The sequence below is a fragment of the Solenopsis invicta genome, chromosome 7, assembly GCF_016802725.1.
Source record: "Solenopsis invicta isolate M01_SB chromosome 7, UNIL_Sinv_3.0, whole genome shotgun sequence".
Lineage (NCBI taxonomy): Eukaryota > Metazoa > Arthropoda > Insecta > Hymenoptera > Formicidae > Solenopsis > Solenopsis invicta.
The window spans coordinates 12,535,306-12,555,872 of record NC_052670.1 but is presented as its reverse complement, the minus strand read 5'-3'; the positions used below and the strand labels follow the sequence as shown (position 1 = coordinate 12,555,872).

The 20,567-nt window shown below is 31.9% G+C and overlaps 1 protein-coding gene across 3 annotated transcripts; it reads right to left on the bottom strand.

The window, feature by feature from the left end:
- Positions 1-431: 431 nt before the first annotated feature.
- LOC105202417 (DNA mismatch repair protein Msh2) lies at positions 432-19,388 on the bottom strand. Of its 3 annotated transcripts, none has more exons than XM_039452171.1 (15): positions 19,244-19,388; positions 17,665-17,714; positions 5,786-5,909; positions 5,157-5,413; positions 4,758-4,925; positions 4,453-4,641; positions 3,668-4,062; positions 3,373-3,587; positions 2,785-3,102; positions 2,472-2,693; positions 2,063-2,295; positions 1,877-1,968; positions 1,582-1,804; positions 1,412-1,504; positions 432-950 (listed from the first exon to the last, which is right to left on the bottom strand). In XM_039452171.1, the coding sequence occupies exons 1-15, from the start codon at positions 19,371-19,373 to the stop codon at positions 795-797; spliced, it is 2,865 nt and encodes a 954-aa protein (XP_039308105.1). In that variant the 5' UTR covers positions 19,374-19,388; the 3' UTR covers positions 432-794. The 3 variants fall into 3 exon arrangements, with proteins under 3 accessions (XP_039308105.1, XP_011169227.2, XP_011169228.2); XM_011170925.3 differs by lacking the exon at positions 19,244-19,388 and adding an exon at positions 17,790-18,014; XM_011170926.3 differs by lacking the exons at positions 17,665-17,714; positions 19,244-19,388 and adding an exon at positions 8,569-9,608.
- Positions 19,389-20,567: the final 1,179 nt, after the last annotated feature.

Sequence of the window (20,567 nt, the reverse complement as noted above, 5' to 3'; positions counted from 1 at the left end):
TTATTAAACAGTTTGTTTAAGCATATTTAATTCATTTCGAAAATTAGTCAATAAATTGTGCAAAATATAATTCAATTACTAATCATTATAATTTCTTATAATTAATGATTAATGAATTTCTTACAAGTTTTATTATTAATAATTACTGCTACAATTTCTCAAGGTTAATAATTAACAAAAAATAATGATTAATGATTAATAATGATTAATAAATTATTTTTTAAATAGCAGCAATTTCTATTATTCCCATTGTAATAATCCTTTTAGTTGGAAATCAACTCTTTATCAGTATAATGATCAGTGTAATTAAATCACTAATTTTTATTAGTATTTATTTATATTAGTCATAATTAGTCATAATAGGATAATAAATTTGAATTGCATACTTGTACAAAATTCATTTAATGAAAAATATCTACATCATTTTTTTCTTTGATTCAATTAGTGTGTAAAGATACTTATATAAAAATAATACTGCTGGTTTGAATCATTTTCTTATATCTGCATTATGGTAAAAAAAATTCTCGATTAAAGAAACGAGTAAAACTTTGATGTAAGGATTCTTGTAGGAATAGAATGTTGTTTTCCTTCAACAATAGCGCAGATTATTTCTAAATCAATATCGGATAAAGATTGATTCAATGCTTTGCATTTCGTAAGAAATTGAGAAATAGAATTTCATTCTTATGTAACAACATTAAAAACTTCAGAACTATTGTCTCGCAGCTATAACAAAAAAAATCTTGCATATTCTTTAACTTTATATGTTAATAATGTGATATATAATTCCCGATTTAGGAAGCAGCGAGTAATGCTTCAATGTAAGGATTCTTGTGGGAGAGAATGTCTTCTTTCAACGATGATACCTGACTTTCTAAGGCGGTATCGGGTAAAGACTGGTCTAAATCTTTACATTTTGTGAGAAATTGCGAAATGAGAATTTCACCTTCCTGTAACAAAAGTTAAAAACTTTAAAATTATCATCTCATATCCACTAAGAAAAAACTTGCACGCTTCCTAATTTAACATAATTTTATAGAAACATATTGCCATTATTTGCTTTTCAGAGCGCGTTCCACTCAATGCTCCCAACGCTCATGGAATTATTTCATCCTTGTTGTTTGCCAAATATTAAACAAGAATAAATAATGCTCGCAATCGTTAAGTGGAACACACCTTCAATAATACAAATAAAAAGAGAAAATAAAACAAAAATATACATAAATTAATTGATAAAAAAGTAAGACTTTCACATAAAATTATTTCAAACACAATGCATGCAAATATCTCATTCATATTGTACATATTAAATATCAATACCTATTAATTATTTTGACATTAAATAAATTATTGTAGAAGTAACATTATGTATCTGTTATTACTGTGTGTTACAGATATTAATTAACAGTACCTGAATAATCTTCCGTTTCTTCTGGGGGTTATCAGATCCTTCAAATGCTATACCCTCATAGTTCTCAAGTTCGGCTTGTTTTCTTTTAGCGAACTAAACAAAAGGACGTACAATACATAAAAAGAAAAATTTTTTAATATTTGTTATATACACGTGAAACAAATACATACTTCTATTACATCTAATGGAAAATTAGCCATCTTAGCAACATGAAGTCCAAAACTTTGATCGCAAATGCCTGGCTTTACTTGGTATAGTAATGTCAATTTATCGTCCTCGACAAGAGCAGTAACATGTTGATTCTTTACAGTGGGTATTTCTTCGGCTAACTTGGTAATTTCATGGAAGTGCGTAGCAAATAGACAGTATGATTTAATATCTCTCGCCAAATGCCTGAAAATAAAATATAATAAAAAATATCTTCAATACTATCCTTTATGTAATATAAGTTATCATATTACTTACTCTGCTATTGACCACGCTATACCACAACCTTCGTAAGTAGACGTACCTCTACCTAGTTCATCGATTATTACAAGAGAATTACATGTAGCTGTCTGTAAGTAAAATTTTATATCAGATTGTATTGTATTTTTATTATAATTTCTAATTAATAATAATAATTAAAAATAATAATTAATAATAAATTACTTTTAAAATAGCAGCAATTTCTATCATTTCCATCATGAAAGTTGACAATCCTTTTAATTGAGAATCATCAGCTCCTACTCGAGTTAATATGCAATCCAGTAAAGATATAGTTGCTTTATCACAAGGTACAAAACTGCCAATATGAGCCATTAATGCAGCTACGCCAACAGATCTAATATAAGTACTTTTACCTCCCATGTTAGGACCAGTAATAATGCAGAAACGGTACTGATCTGTAAAAAATAAATTAAATAAGAATTTAAAAAATAATACATTTCATATGCACATATGCACGCATAATAAATGTAATTTAATAATAGATATAAATGAATATGGCGAGTTTAATTATATTATTTTTCTAGTTATATTTTATATATTATTTTTATCAAGTTCGATCTTGCATTCATACCTCTCTTAAAATCAATATCATTAGCAATATAGTCAACCCCTTGTTGCATCTCCAAACATGGATGTCTAACTTGAGTGAGATTTAGTTCACCTTCTTCGCTTGAGACCATCTTGGGGCGCACATACATCTTATTAGCACTTATTGCTGCAGAAGCAAATGAAGTGAGAACGTCGAAGCATGCTAGTACGTCACCGATAGCACGCACTGTTCCACTGTAGCCAGCTATAATCATAATACATACAAATTATGATATAATATATTAATATTGCATTTTAATCTTGGAATAATTTTTATTTAAAAAATTGAAACAAACCTGCAATTCCTACAATTTCTGTAATAACATCTTTCTGTCTCTCCATGTATTTATTTCTGGCATCTGTAAAATCATCATTCAATTCATTTAATCTATTGTTTCGGAATCTTATACCAGCTTTATTAGAATCCAGAATGGTGTAATGCTTTTTGTTCCTAAGTATTTTCTCTTCCTTTAACGTGATACGAAAATAATAGCCGAATTGTTGATTATTTTCTAGCTTTATTACTTTTCCTGCTTCTAAGCAAAGATCATTTGCTGCCTTATTGAGTTGTTGCTGTATGGTTTCCTCCGTTTCAGTCATTGCATCTTTTAATACTGTAATATGACAAAATTATATACACATATTTATTAAATTTATTTGAAATAATAACTAAATAAAAAGAAAATATAATATACAAAATATATCAATATCATATTTTTTTTCTTAACAAAGTTCTTTTCTTACTTAAGATTTAATTAATTAAAGATACTTTATTGATGTTTGTAATTTAGTGCTTTTAAATAATTTATATATATATATATATATATATGCTCTTAAAAAAAGACCATACATAAATACAATAAATCAAAATTTAAGATTATTACCTTTTAAATCATCCGCAAATCCTGGATTGACCATAAACTCCCCCTTTTCAGCAGCATCTAAATCAATTGTCTGTTCTACTAGCTGTTGAAATTTATCCATATCATTTACAAGTTCCTTTAATGGATCTATTATCATTGTTTTCAATGCTGTCACATTTTCTTCTTGCGAAAGCTGTTCCAATAATTTTGGCAAATATGATACACACAAGTAGATTCTAAAATATAATAATATAATTATAATAAATATATATTTGCTCTAATCATGAAACCGTTACTTTCTAGTCTAGTAGCTTACTTGTAACAATCTTGCAATACCGACTTCTTCCTAGCCAGTTTCTTCGCGAGTTGTTGCAGATCCGGTATACGTTTTAAGTAGTCATCACTAAGAATGGATCTTAGTTCATTATTTTGTACTAACAGCTCAACGATATCATGTCGCTCCTTTATTAGAGATAAATCTCTAAGAGGCTGTCGAACCCATTGCGCAATCAATCGGTGTCCCTGCGCAGTTCTACATTTATCTAATAATGTTAAAATACTGGACACTGGATTTCCATGTAAGTTAGAAATTGCATCAGCTTGTGGTTCGATGTTAAGAGCTCTTATTGCCGCAGAATCCAATCTTATGTATCGCGATTGTTCGATTTGATTCAGTTTAAATTGATTCAGATGACCTTCGTCTGATGTTAACTGACAAAAAAATAGAAATTGTATACGAAACACGTAGCAATAAGAGGCGTATAAGGTATTATCTTTATCCCAAATTTTAATAATAAACTATTTTATTCTTTTAGACATAAATTTAATGTTTCCTGTAACTTATTGTACTTTTATATATTTTTAATATCAAAATAATGAAAAAAAGATATTCTTATTATATATATATATATATATGCAAGAGTTTTCAATTTGATTTTTGAGCAATAATTTCTTATATTAAATTTGTTAAATTTTGTTTTTATAAGAAAAAAAATTGTCGAATTTGTTAAAAAATATATCATCAAAATTTGTAATAAAGATATGACATTCTATATATTCTTGTAAAAAAAACTAAGACTAATTAAGTATAAGATTATTTACATCTAAATATTTAATGAGAGCAGATGTTGCAGACATAGCCAAATTTAAGTTCACTTCAGGTAATGATTGTGCATTTTGTTTTTGTCCTTTTTTAAATTTTATTAATGTATTCAGATCATCTATAATCGAATCACTGGCAAATTCAGTTTTTTTTCGTAAAGTAACCATCACGTTACTTCTTTCTATTAGCTAAAAAATAAATATAAAATTATAATGTTAAAAACGCATTAAAATGTTTTAGTAAAGTGTATAATAATCTTCATTCAAGACGTAATACATTTTATATTTTTTTATATTTTACATACTTGTTTGAGAGTTTGAAATTCATAACTGCCTTCTCCCTGAATTAACAAACATTCTTTTGGAGCAAGAGTTACAATAAGCGCTTCTAGATTCGAAAATGATTCGTTATCTTGAAATTCGGTAACTGAAATTAATGTTGAAACAACATCCACATAACTTAAGCCGACGACCTAAAAAATTTTAATAATTAATACATTTTTTTGTATAAATAAAAAATATGACATTTTTTATTTTATGTATACAATTTCATAAATATTCTAATTCAATTATAATATATGTTGGATAAAATTATAATTACAATTAATTATAATATAAAATTGATTCTGTAAGATATATAAATTATATTAGAATATTGTGAAATACTCTTTATCAGGGACATATATCATACACGATGAACTCACTCTGGACTTTCCTTCAGTGCCCAGTTTCACAGCTATTACGGATACACCCACAGCTACATCATTATTGCCGAATAAGATATCTTCGAAATGAGACAGATTGCCAGGCGAACCTTTGTACTCCAAGATCCAGTTCTGATTTTTAGACGAGCCTTGATTGACATAAACTTCAACTCTGTATTGCTTTACTAATAATAAATCGCGCACAAATGTCTCGAAATGACTTTTGTTGAGAATAACTCCTTCCGTTTTGTGCGGCTCTGTGAAAAACATTGGTTTCATTATTAATTTCAAGTTGTACGTTTAAAACTCAGATAATTTAAATCAGTTAAACAAAATATTATAAAAAATCAAAGATATACGATAAATATATCAATTCTATTTTTTTAAACATTTAAAATTAAAATTAACTTTTGATTTACTCAAATCTCTTTATATTTTCATATTCATGCATGTTAGTTCATTAAAAAGGTTTGAGTACATAAAAAAATGAGAATACTTCAAATTAGAAACGAGGATTTTTGTTTTGCCAAATATTTGCATCTTACTAGAATATTCTTTAAAAAAAAATCTAATACAATCTTTTTATTAAGTAGATTTGAAAAATTATTCAACTTCTAAATAATACTTACCAGCTCCAATCATTTTACAAACTGACGTTGTTTTAAATATTTCCTGTGCGGCAAAGAGAGCATCGCTTCCATGTACCGTATAATAATCTGATCTATTGAAGAACCGTATCGTGGTATCAAGTTTCTGAAATACAAGTTATTACGTGTCAACATGTTGATTATCTAGTCAATAGCTTCTGTGAATTTCTACTGTGAAATACACATGTGCAATCTCTATTGCGAAATGTATAAATATTTTATAAACCATTAGATGGCATTACTAAAACACTGTGCTTTCATTAAATTATCTCCGACGTTCAAAAAAAAAATATTTGAAATGATGCGTGAGACGAATTGAGAGCACATAATACGTCATTGGATTATATATTGAATCTGACGCCGTATAAACGATCATTTAAATTTATCCTTGAACTCTTTGCGTAACATTGCAAGCTTCCAGAGCATATAATTTTTGAAACAATATCTCTCATTGAGAGTAACATTGAGATCGTACATTTTCCAGATATATAATAATTACGATTATATACTCATCAACTTTATGTACAAGAATACATGGTTTTTTTTTAAAGAAATGTACTATAATAGTTATGTGATAAATTGCGAAACAATTGAAATATTTACATAAAAAATAAATACTTGTATCATAAAAATTGTATTTAAAAGATATAAATATTTGATAATATTAAACGCACGATATGTTTGACTTTCATTCTGCTGTGTTATTTTATAATCTGCTGCTTTATTTTATTATTTTGTTATTAGCTATGTCATATGCGCATATTTTCGCTCTTAGTAGAAATTTCTCTAGTATATTTTATAATCATTCAGGATTATACACTGTGAAATACCATCATATAATTCATATATTTCCGAGAAATTAAAAACCTTGCCTACGGTATCTGTAGGTCAATGCCTATCAAGAGGTCAGAGTATCACAGGTCGTTACAGCTCTGATGCGTGCAATTTTACACAAGTTCGAAATTTAAAGAAATATTTTACTGGCGCCATAAAATTTTATACAGATAAACCCTCACGTTCCCATTTCTTTTCACCTTCACAACACGATGATCAATAGAAATAAATGTTCTTTCATCTATTTTGTTCAGAAGCAATGACAATCTTGAGACTAAAAGCTTTTAATATAAAACTCACATAAAATGTATTTATAAATAAAGCAGATTAGTTTTACACATTTTTATTATCATATAAAAATTTTAATATAAATTATTATAAAAATATTTTTTTAAACTAGTTCTTGATATGATAGATCATTGACATTTAAATGAGACAAGTGCAGACAAAAGAACAAAAAGATATGGTAACAATATTATTTATTGAATAAATAATATTTCATAAAAATAATGAACTAGCTTTTATTTGACGAAAGTTTTAATGACTGAATATTTGGACATGTTCTCCACGTTTACATCTATTAATTTTTCGAATGGGGAATCCCGACAGCTTCAATGACGCCCATATATTGAGGTCATAAAGTGGTCCACATCGTGGAAATATCATTCATTCTTGACACGATAAAAAAAAGAGGTCAGAGTTCACATTCTAGGAAGGTCAGTATTTTCTGGGACACAGTGGATCATCGTTCTTTTGTTCTTGCTAATCTGTCTTCTAGATTTTTTTTTATAAAAAATCCACTACCATTCCGACGAAATGCAAGCACGAGAGAATACAAATGTTATTGAAAGATCTGCGGCCTTTACGTAATGGCGACCTTGAAATTGCTCCCGGCATCGCTGAATGAAAGTGAGCCTGATCGTCGTTACAAATTCAGAATGACTTAACCAATGACACATGAAATCAAATATGGAAAACCACTTGTGGAAATACCTGGAAATCGTTGAGTTACATCCGTTGCCATACATATACATATGTACGTGAACAGACAATGTATCACGCATTTATCTGTCAAGATGTTGCAAAGGAACTTTAATCGAACAGGATACGAGATTAATGGAGAAGATGAATGAGATATAATAATACACTTCTCAAGTGTTTTATTTAAACATGATCAATTTGTAATCATAAGTACGATAAATCTCATCTATTATTTTTCCATTCTAACATATACATTTTTTTAAAACAGACTTATTTTTTTTACGAGATATTTTTCTACGAAAGACGGGGCAAATCTTTCAATATGATTAATGTTAATAAATCATTATAAACAAAATTAATGGAATGTATAATTTAGTATCGTTATTCGTATTATTCTTCATAAAGATATTCTTCTACTAATAAAAAATGCGTTATGAAAGAAAACTTAGTTTAGTACGAAAAATCTTCAAAAAAACCAATATAATCCATAACTTCAATTATACAACAAGCATTTATAAACAAAGAACATCAAAAACAAAGTAATTTAATAATATGTAATTTAATACATTTATTCATTTTTATTCTCACACAAAAAATTATTCTTTTTGAAATAAAAAATTACATTGTGGAAGAAAACTATATCAATTTAAAAGGGCTCCAAAGAGCTAGTGTGATTCATAACTTCGATTCAACAATATTTATAATATGGATACATCACAAATAAATTAATGTAAAAATATATAATTTGGTATATAAGAATATATAATTTATTGTTATATAAAGAATGTTTTTCTACAATAAAAAGTACATTGTGAGAGAAAATAATTCAACTTAAAAAAAAAAAGTTCCAAGAAACTAATCTGATCCAGAATTTGATTCTACAGTGAAGATTTACAACAAGGATAAATCGAAAACAAATTAATATAAGAATATGTGTTTCTGATACTTACGTCAACGGTAGAACCCGATCATGTATTGAAGAGAATTGTGAGCGATAAGAACAAGTCTAAACTGTGATGGATAACAAAGAAAGATCGCTAATATGTGTAAGAGCGAAAAAGAATACTTCGAGAATCATCGGTAAGAAGAAGGGGGAGAGAACATAAATGGATTTGCGATAATCTTCTTCTGCTATAAGTGAGCCTACAGTGTTAGTGAGAAGATCTCCGCATTAACAACTGAATTATAAGTGTAACTCGATCTTCCGTAATAAGGTAATAAAATATGATACTGTTTTTTTTAATGGCAGGTGTGATAAGTGTATAAATAAACATTGTGTCTCATCAGTGAATGCGAGAGTTTAAATATGCATTATTCAACAAAATAAGATAATTAATCAATAGACAAAACAGAGTTGTCTTCTAATTTTTTATTAATTGCCATAGAATTAAATTAAATGAATTAAAATTTTTATAATTTTGTTTAAAAAAATATATAATAGAAAGTTACTTCATCTTTATGATATTAAAATAAGAGTTTTCACAACAGATTTTTTTACTTTCTCTGGAATGGGAGGATTTTGGAAATGCTAGTTAGCATCGGTAATATTAAATTAATTTTCAATTTAATTCTGTGATAATACTGTTCTAATTCATTTCAAGCTGTGTTGAAAACCGAAAGTAACGGCGCGCAGTTTGAATAAATGGAAAAATGTAAAAGTCACATATGAAATATTTCAGCACCAAGACCTTGTTGTGATCTTATGGTTCTTCTATTTAATTTGTTGTATATAAATCGGTTTTGAGTCTATATTATAATTAAAATATAAAAATTTTGATTGAAAAAAACCAACCAATACTATTATAAATTTGATTTGTACATCTTATGTGTTATCTTTTCTTTATCGTTTATCACGAAGATTGACTTTGCTGAACCTGTTTATAAGTTGCATCATACATAATTTTCGCGAAACGCAAATCTAAGTTGAAGTTTTCAACAAACAAAATAAATTTAGATTAACATAGAAAATAAAAAATATTTTTTGCAAGAAAATAAAGAATATTTTTTTCAAATCTTGAAAATATATAATTTTCCCGTTTATGTAAAATAATAATTTTTTGTTGACATACATTATTTCTTTTAATACTTTCAATTGTATATTTCGTAAAAACCTAATTCCATCTACTCGTAATTAAAAGATAAAGTTTTTTACTAATTATCTGTATCTAAAAATTAATTTATAAAAAACATTTGTATAATATATAAAAAAATATTAAATTAAAAGTTATGTAAAGAATTAGGAAGACTGTTAATAGTTTTGTTTAAGGAGGCATACTCACATAATGCGTCAAAACAAAGCATAAGTTTGTGAATTTTTTACGGAAAAAGAGATAGAGGAAAGAGATAAAGGAGGTTTATTTTATTGTAAATATTATATTTTTCAAAATAATAAATATTGTAACGCTCGTTTTTCTCAATGCAAAGCATATAAGAAAATAGAGAAAGACGGCCAAATTTACGAATCAAATTTATTTTATCAAATGATTTAAAATAGTCATCGCATCTTCGAAACACTATGAAACATATAAGAAGCCATGACAAACGTCCATGAACAACACAAATTTATTTCAATTTCAATTTTTAATATTTGACTTTAATTCTTATTATAAAAAATGTTTAGAAACCACTTAAAAAATCCTTTGTATCCAAAAACTGTTTTGGTCTTTTAACATATTTATACAAGAGTTTCTTTTGAATAATCAAATTCGTCACTGACCGATGAATTGTTATCAACAGTTGTATTTCTGGACGGATCGCGGGCTAATAACATATGACAAAATAAACTCCTGCTACAAAGTTAAGTGTTATTCTCACGTTTAATATGAGCTCATGCAAAACTTGACGTTTTTCCCCTATATTGTATTTTTCACTCTTTGTCATTTAAATTTTATTATGAAATAATTAAAAATGGTATCATTATTAAATAAAATTCTTATAAAACTTGTTTTTAAAAGCATAGTTTGCTATTCCTACAAAACTCATTTGAAAGCTTTATAAAGTTAAAACATAAATTTAGAGTTCGACGTGACCATTTATTGAAATATTACATTTGAACAAAATGGCAACTTATCAAAGTCAAATATCAATTTTTTAAAAATTTGGTTAATTTTTTGGCTACAAAAAAATGAAGCATCGTAAAAAAAACAATCCTACGTCAAAAACTAGTTTTTATAGTCTAGAAAAAATGTGTAAAATTGCAAATAGATCGGTCAAACCATTTTCAAGATGTGGTTACGCATTTTGAAAACGTTTCAAGAAAAACACATTTAAAGCTTACACTACAAAAACATTAAAAGTTTTACGCATACATTCGGCGCGCTTGAACTTACTTGACTATAATTTCGTATAACTTTTCCATTTTTTGACTTGCAACTTTACAGAAACATTTTTAAGATATAAAATGTTTAAAAAATCGATTTTTCGATTTTTTACTTCTAAGTGAATATGCTTCATTAAATATCTAAAAATACATATTATGTTTTGTATATTTACGGAAAAATACAAAAATATATATTTTTTGTTTCATTTAAATATTCATTTTTATTTTATAGAGATTGAAAATAATGGCGATAGGACGGATAATCGTCTTATCTGCACTAGTTGCTCAAGCATTATCAGCACCAAGTGGCTGTATAGAATCCTGCAACTTTCTTCAAACAAGCATTCACCAAACGTCGAGCGGTTATCAAAATCATGCGAATTTAGTTCAAGGAAAAACGAATCTAAATGATCACGATTACGCCAGACCAGGAAACTGGACCGAACATAATCAGTACCATACAGATGGTGGGCATGGCAAGGTTCACGAAGAACGAGGACAATATGTAGAGGGATCGAAAAGGGTGAGGTATTACAAAAAGAATTTTACCGCGTCTTACGGCACTGGTAACGTAAACGAAATGGACTTGGGAACGGCATCAAGCGGCCAACACAGGTACGATTCGATACACGCACCAAGTAATCAGTATATCGATTCCCAAAGCGCGTACGGCTTAGGACAGTCAGTTATAAAGGAAACCGGGTACAATAGAATGCACAGCCAACAGACACAATCATTGTCATCAAGAATCGACAGTAAGAGCGAGAGACTGGAAGATTTTGGGGAATACGACAGACATTCGCAAGTGAGTCAGCACGTTCCCAGCATCGACACTCAAACGATCGACACGCAGCATCATATCGACACTCCTGATAATTGGAACAAAGTAAACTCTTATAACACCGACGGAGGACGTGGACATGTCTTCGAGGAAGAAGGACAATATGTAACCGGGCCTAAAAAGATTCGCTATTACAAAAAAAATTACACCTCTAGTTACAGCTCTAGCATTCCTCAAAGTAGTATTCCCTCGGTGACCGAATTACACAACGAACTGCAAAGAAATTTGCAAAAAGACCTTAACAGCATTAGAAACGACTTGCACCAAATCTCTAGTACCGGACACACCGCCGCTACCACGCATGTAGGTTCGACGTTAGGCTTGACTCAAGAAGCAGTCGGTTTCCACGATCTGCAAACCGCCGAGAGCGACAGTTATAGGCAACATTCGGGTTACCGAGGTGTCCCGTCCACTGGAAATGTTCATCATTATACTGATCAACAGCAGAGAGAAACGCTCACCGATGTAAGGCATCAATTGCCATATACATATCCTTCTGCGGCCACAAATACATATGGCACGGAAAGCCACAGAACTTATCAGAGCCACGAGACCCGAGTACTTCCTGTGTCTCAACCAAGTCACTTATCTTCCAGTTACGTGCAGGTTCCCACTGGTAATTACCAGACAAGCTACCACAATACCCATTCGAGTGGACATCATCTGGACGAGACCCGTCGTGCGGAGGTTTTGGGTACACATCAATCTAGCGTGCTTCAAAATCAGTTGCTTACCGACTCCCAGCGCGTATACAACCCACATTCGAGTCACGTCACTTATCCCAATGGACATGGAGAAACGAGACGCTATGAGGAGCACTGGAGATCCACCAGTCACACCGGAGGGAACGTAGCTCCCGAGCGAACTATCGCGGATCACGCCGGGTATCATGATGTTGCTCACACTGAAAGAGCGCATTATGATCGGGATGCGTACAACGAACATGGTTCACGCTACCATACAGCCCAGGGATACGAGTCCCGTGCGCGTACTAGCGGCAGCAGTTATGATTCTGCTTACAGAGCGAGCTCAGGGCAACTCGTCACCGGATCACTAGATTTAGGTCACGCATCGCACGGTGCCGACTGTACTGAGGAAACTCATCAGCAATATCAACACGAAACCAGACACAGAAAGTATAAACGAGACGATCAACACGTGCAGCAACACCAAACAATCGACAACAAACATTTCACGCAGCAAAATCAGGAGTTTGGTCAAGAGATGGAAGATTTGACGCAGCAGAGCGAACAATTTACACAGCAAACTGAAGGATCCGATGATTTCACGCAACAAACGGGTAAGCTTGAATTCGGCCAGCAAACCGATGATCAGCATTTGGATGATTTAACACAGCACAGTGAACAATTAACGCAGCAAACGGAGGGTCAGTTTGAATTTGGTCAGCAAACTGTCAATAATCCGCACTTAGAAGATTTAACGCAGCAAACACAAGAAACCGGTCTCTCACAACAACTGAGTGGTAAACTTGAATTCGGTCAGCAAACCGTTGGTAGTCAACATTTGGACGACTTAACACAGCAGAGCGAACAATTTACACAGCAGACACAAGGATCTGATGATTTCACGCAACAAACAGGTAAGCTTGAATTCGGCCAGCAAACCGATGATCAGCATTTGGATGATTTAACACAGCACAGTGAACAATTAACGCAGCAGACGGAGGGTCAGTTTGAATTTGGTCAGCAAACTGTCAATAACCCACACTCAGAAGATTTAACGCAGCAAACACAAGAAATCGATCTTTCACAACAACTAAATGGTAAACTTGAACATAGTCAGCAAAGCATTGATAATCAACATTTTGAGGATTTGATGCAACAAAATGAACAATTAATGCAGCAGACACAAGGACATAATGATTTCTCACAACAGACAAGTGGTAAATTAGAATTTGGGCAACAAACTGGTAACACTCAACAATTAGAGCAATTTGCACAGCGTACAACAAGATCGGATGATCTAACGAAACAAACTCAACTAGATAAACATGAATTTAAACAGCACATTACTGACAATAAACATTTAGATGATTTAACACAACAGTTTTCACAGCAGACAGAGGGTCAACTTGAATTTGGACAGCAAATTGTTGGTAATCAGCATTCAGAACACTCGACACGGCAAAATGAACAATATACGCAGCAAACAGTAGGATCAAACGATTTTACACAACAATCTATTGGAAAACCGGAATTCGGTCAACAAATGCAATCGGTAAATAAACTTGACAACCCAAAAAGTCAACGTCTAGAAGAATTCAATGAGCAAAATAAAGATTTCACTCAACAGACAGGAGAATTTAATGAATTTACGCAACAAACAATGGGACACCTAGAATTTGGACAACCGCACAAATCTGATAAACCAAAAGTCGACAACCATCATTTAAAAGACTTAACTCAGAATGAAGATTTGAGTCAACAAGTTGGGGGATTCGATGATTTCTCACAACAAACCGCAGGACACTTGGAGTTTGGACAACAAAGAGAACAGCAAAAACCTAGTCGACCGGGACATAATTCTCAACGTTTAGAACATTATTCTCAACGAAATGAGTGGGATACGGACAATCTTTCACAACAAACGACAGGACATTTGGAGTTTGGACAACAAAGAGAACAGCAAAAACCTAGTCGACCGGGACATGATTCTCAACGTTTAGAACATTATTCTCAACAAAATGAGTGGGATACAGACAATCTTTCACAACAAACGGCAGGACACTTGGAGTTTGGACAACAAAGAGAACAGCAAAAACCTAGCTCATCGGGACATTATTCTCAACAAAATGAGTGGGATACAGACAATCTTTCACAACAAACGGCAGGACACTTGGAGTTTGGACAACAAAGAGAACAGCAAAAACCTAGCTCATTGGGACATTATTCTCAACAAAATGAGTGGGATACAGACAATCTTTCACAACAAACGGCAGGACACTTGGAGTTTGGACAACAAAGAGAACAGCAAAAACCTAGCTCATCGGGACATTATTCTCAACAAAATGAGTGGGATACAGACAATCTTTCACAACAAACGGCAGGACACTTGGAGTTTGGACAACAAAGAGAACAGCAAAAACCTAGCTCATCGGGACATTATTCTCAACAAAATGAGTGGGATACAGACAATCTTTCACAACAAACGGCAGGACACTTGGAATTTGGACAACAAAGAGAACAGCAAAGACCTAGTTCATCGGGACATTATTCTCAACAAAATAAGTGGTATAGAGACAATCTTTCACAACAATTGCGTCAATATCCATCTTACAACAATCAAAATACCGAACAATCCGAATGGCAATTAGGACAAATGTCACAACAAACAAACGTTGATCAAGATTTTACTCAACAAGTCGATCAAGACCGACCAGCAATTGGAATAAAACCAGCACCAAAACCAAAACTAAGGCCACGATATCAGAAACATGATCTCATTCCATCACATACAGATGGAACAGATACAAATGTTGGTGACGTTTTTAAACCAGTTGAGGTAAATCCGGAGGCTGATATAGATAACTTTCGCGGCAGACTTATCGAATCTGGTAGTCGCGCAACATATCCTGAATCCAATCATCAGACAAATGTTTTATTCACAGGAAGCAGTGCATTTGACAACCAAAGACGAAATATAGATAGCTTACATGGGGTGCACAACTCAAATGATGCAACAGTAGGCTTGCAATGGCATTATACTTATCATCCAAGTGACTTAACTAACGTTGAAGGCTCACATGATAATTATTATCCTCGTCATAACGTTGACTCAATGTCACAACAAAAAGAAGATGTACAGCAGCAGTCCAAACCATTTGACTTTAACCAACAAGAAACACAACATAAGGATACATTAGAAGACGGGCATCAAACTTCTCAATCATCACAACATGACAAATATGATCAACAGTCGGGATCGCTCCAACAAACTGAAACATCCCACTTTGACAATCAATTTAATCAAGAATCTGATCAAACCGCGTCAAGAGTAATTCCACTACAACAAAATGCCCAGCTGACATCAGAACAAGAGAAACGATCGACGTCAAATACAGAGCAAACAGGAGATAAAATAGAGCCGCGAATCTTGCAAGCATTCGGTGGGGGACCATATGATGCATCGCATACTGATGATTTCTATACTAGAGTTAGGCCGAATCCCAGTGCTACTTTGCTACCCTTGGGTGGTGAAGATCCATGGGATATCAGAGAAAAACCGAAGGATGTAATTATACAGCCCACAATACGCAATACACCACAAATTGTAACTACAACAGAAGCGGCAGAAATTACAACACAGACAATAGGAACAACAACCCAGTCATCCTTCTGGGGCAGAGTTGGTCATAAAATAACCAACGCGTACGACAAGGCTAAAGAAAAAGCCAAGGAGATCTTTGGCTAGATATCACATCCTACTTATTTAAGAACTAGTTATTTATACATGATAAAATTTCTTTCGCACTTTAAACTGAGACACATATTGAATTATTACATTTATTTATAGATAATGTATGGTATTTGTAATTACCAATAAAATCAAGGCAAATCAGGAATGAAATACATAGACATATATATCATGAGTTTCATAATTTTGATTGTTCTGAATAAGTATTATAAAACATTATTGTAAAACTAAGGCAACCTTTGTTGTATTTCATATAAATACAAGTGTATTGTCTTTTCTAATAAAAGTGTCGTGTCTATACTTACATTTTTATATAAGTGTTTATTCACATAACATTTATTCTTCCATAAAATATTACCATTTCATAAATAATTAAAAAAAAATACAAATAAAAATCTATTGGAGCTAAATCTAATCACTATTATTTTTTAATTTTAAAAAGATATCAGTAATAGAACAGAACACAATGCCAAAAGAATTCTTTAATAGAATAAAATATTTAATCTAAAAGAACAAATTTATAAATAATTTCAGAATATTATTAAAATATATTTTATATAAAATCTAATAATTGTCTTTTTATTATATATCTTTATTTATTGTAACCAAATCTACTGTGATTCTTAAATCTATTAAAATAAATAATATATTAAATAAACTTGAAAAAATGACATTTAGATCATACTTATCAAACATTTATATCTCATACACTTATTTTTCATATATTGTATAAAACATTTAAATATAAGAAAAAATTTGTGTTATTTAAAAAATCATATTTTTCATTATAACAATACTATACTTTTCAACTAAATGTTAAATGATAGTTATATTAACAACAGAATAGTATCAATGGTTTACTTCAGTTATTATACTCTTTATAATTTTTCATCAAATATATTTTCAACATAATTTATTAATGTAAAAAAAATTCTTAAATCTATTATAAATGAATAATTTATTATATCAACTTGAAAGAATAATGAAGAATAATGACTTAAATGAATAAAGATCCATATTTAGATATCAAATATTTTTATATAAGTCATGTATTTTTTATATTGTAAGAACATTTAAATATAAGAAAAAGTTTGTGTCATTTTCACAAAAATTGTGAAAAATCACATTTGTCATAATACTCTACATTTCACTAAACCCTAAATGACAGTTATGTTAACAATAGAATAATACCAATTGTTCATTTTGGTTATTATACCCCATACTTTTTCTTCAAATATATTTTCTCTTTCTCTCAATATAATAATGTAAACAAAAATTACAACGTTAATTATGGCTTGTCTACAAATTTAAGAAACATTAAAAATGTGTTCATAATAAACATAAGTATATACACAATTGTTAATTAGAAGTGTAATTAATGCACAAATAAATATATAAAAAACAAAGGGTTTCAATAATGGCATTCATGTGCAGTTAATTGCTTCTACTCACCTCTGGCAGACTTTTAAAAAATCTAACAAAGCTCTGCTGCGTAGGAGGATCTGGAAACAAATGATTATATTGAAACAATGATAGTGTGCCCGACAAGATTATAGTTTAACAAAACAATATTATACCCATGTGGAACTGTTGGTTAGGTTGCACTGCCATGTTTATGACAAGGTATAAAGCAACACGAGCAGTAAGTGAGATGCACCGATGATTACTGTCGAAGAATCACTACTGAAAATTTACGAAATTTTGCTTTGCACTCTCTTAAATCACCAACCATACAGACAAAACAAACTCAAATGGCGGTCAAACGATCTTGTTAAGGTTATGCTGGGTTATGAACCCCCGTACCTATCAGGGTGCGCTGGTATCGTTAAAGATTGCTATTCATAAAATTTGACCAGTTAGCTTATAATATTAATTTTACGATTTTATTATTATCTTGTTTAATTTTTTTAAACATATATTTAAAACTCGAAAACAAATAATTTCTACTTTAAAATGCAATTTTATTAATTAATTTAAATTATTCATGTATGATGATATAATTGTAAAAAAAAAGAATACTTTTATAATTTTGTGATAACCAATTATTGCGTTAAATATGCATTTTTTATATAAGGAGCATTTTTATAACAATAAATCTATATAATAATAAATTTAATACTGCATTCAAAAATTTATATACTTGCCAGAAAAATTTGTGTCAACAGTCGATAATATCACCAACGAGATATTACAATAAAAGTCTTAAAAACCATTAATTCTAAGCAAATTTTCATGACCATCAATGATTTTTTATTATATAAATGCTTCATAAATAAATATGCATATATTTATAATACAATAATTATTGAATTGTACAAGAAATGCAATCAAAAAGAACAGACTATCGATTTGGAGTCGAGTCGAGTCAAGTCGGCAAAACGAACACATTATTTTTAAAGCGCAAAAAAATATTTTACAAAAAATATTATTTTGTCGCTTTTTTCATTTACAATTTTATTTTAAAAGTAATTAAGTGCAGTCAATAATATTTAATTATTGTAAAATATATTTTACAAATATAATAACCAAATCAATGATAATTGATAATTCACGTGGCATGAATAATAAGAGTGCGTTCATATGGGATGCGGAATGGTAGAACTGCAAAACGTTTGTGATTAGACAAAAAAAACTTGAATAGAATAGATTTTACGAGAAAATCGAAAAAAAGATAAGAAGAAAAAGCCTGAGAATGGCCATATATATCTACGATTTAGCCGATACAATTTTTCATTTTTCGAGACGCCATGCGCCATCTTTACAATGTGAACATACACTACGATGCCAATGTATATACATACAGTCGGTCAATAGCTCGGAAAACACATCAATCGCGTCTGTTGGCACATCTGACGAAGAAATGAGTGCCGAGCGCGTGTACACGTACGAACTTCAAATTTTTCCTATTCTAAATCCTAACGGCTTATGCGGGATTTATTGAGTCGCAATTGCGCAATCAGGACAAAACACAAATACTGAAATATGGGAGCAAATAAACAGTAGATACTCATACAAATAAATTGACTCACACCGTTCGTTGATTGCTCCGTCCAGCTCCATCTCGCAGTCTCAGGCGCCGCTTTCGAAAATCCAAGATCCTCTTTCTCTCGATTCATACTTGGCACAAACGCGCGACCATAGACATAAGATAGACCCAGCATTCATCTATTCCGATACGTCTAAAAATGAGGTTGACAGAACGGAGTGAGAGGCAAAATACAAAAATTGCTGTCTTTCAGACAAAGAAAGACTTCCCTGCATTTTGCCTTTCCGTTCTGCCAACTTCACATGTATATAGCTAATGCTGGGTCTATCTCTATGCGCGCGACACTTGCTTTGTTTTCGGCACCCCCGGTACTCACGCCCGTCGAAAACTCGAGATACACGGGATACGGGGCAACGGAGAAGACGTAATTAAACGCGCGACGCGACTTTATGCCATCCTGGCGATCATTGTCGTCTGAGTGACACGAGGATCCAAGATTCTCTTCACGACGATTCGTCTTGATTCATACTTGGCACGAACGCGCCTTCGCTTTCAGAACTATCGAAACCCTCCTGGTGCTCATGACGCGTGTCGGAAACTCGGAATAAGAGACAACGGGAGAAGCTGCGAAATACGATTGAACGCGAAACGACCACGCACCATGCGTTCGACACGACGGATTTCGGTACGAAGGCCGACACTTCACTTTCGGCAGTCCACGACACTCTCGAAACACTCGCTCGCATCAAACACTCGTACGGGATGACGAGGATGCGAGTTGAAATGCGTTGCGACGCACCGCGACCTTCCGCGTGATCCCTAACCGACCGACTGCTGGCACTGCAAACTGCGTAGCAGCGTGACTGGCGCGTGGACACTGGCCACGCGCCTGCGCACCGCTGCGCCGCTACCGCCGCTGCTACGCAGTGCCTACAGTCGGTCGGTTAGAGAGCACGGCTGAAGATCGCGGCGCATTTCAACTCGCATCCTCGTCGTCCCGTACAAGTTTTTGACGCGGCGAGTGTTTCGAGAATTTCGTGGAGTGTCGGAAGTAAAGTAAATTGTCGGGCGTTCGTGCCAACGTTCGTCGTCAGTCGGATGCGATGTATTGTGCGAAGTTGTATCGCGTTTAATCGTGTATGGAACTTCTCCGCTGCCTCATATTACGAGTTTCCGACGCAGAAAGAAGATTATTATAAGGAGCAAGTGCAAATCTTGCGAAGAAAAATATATTGATTATTTTAGATTGCCACCTTAATTATTTAATGAATTACTAAAATTAGTTGGACCTGTTATTACCAAAAAGCAAGTAATTCGTGATCTTATTTCGCCTGAAACTTGACTATACATAACACTACGGTTTTTAGCA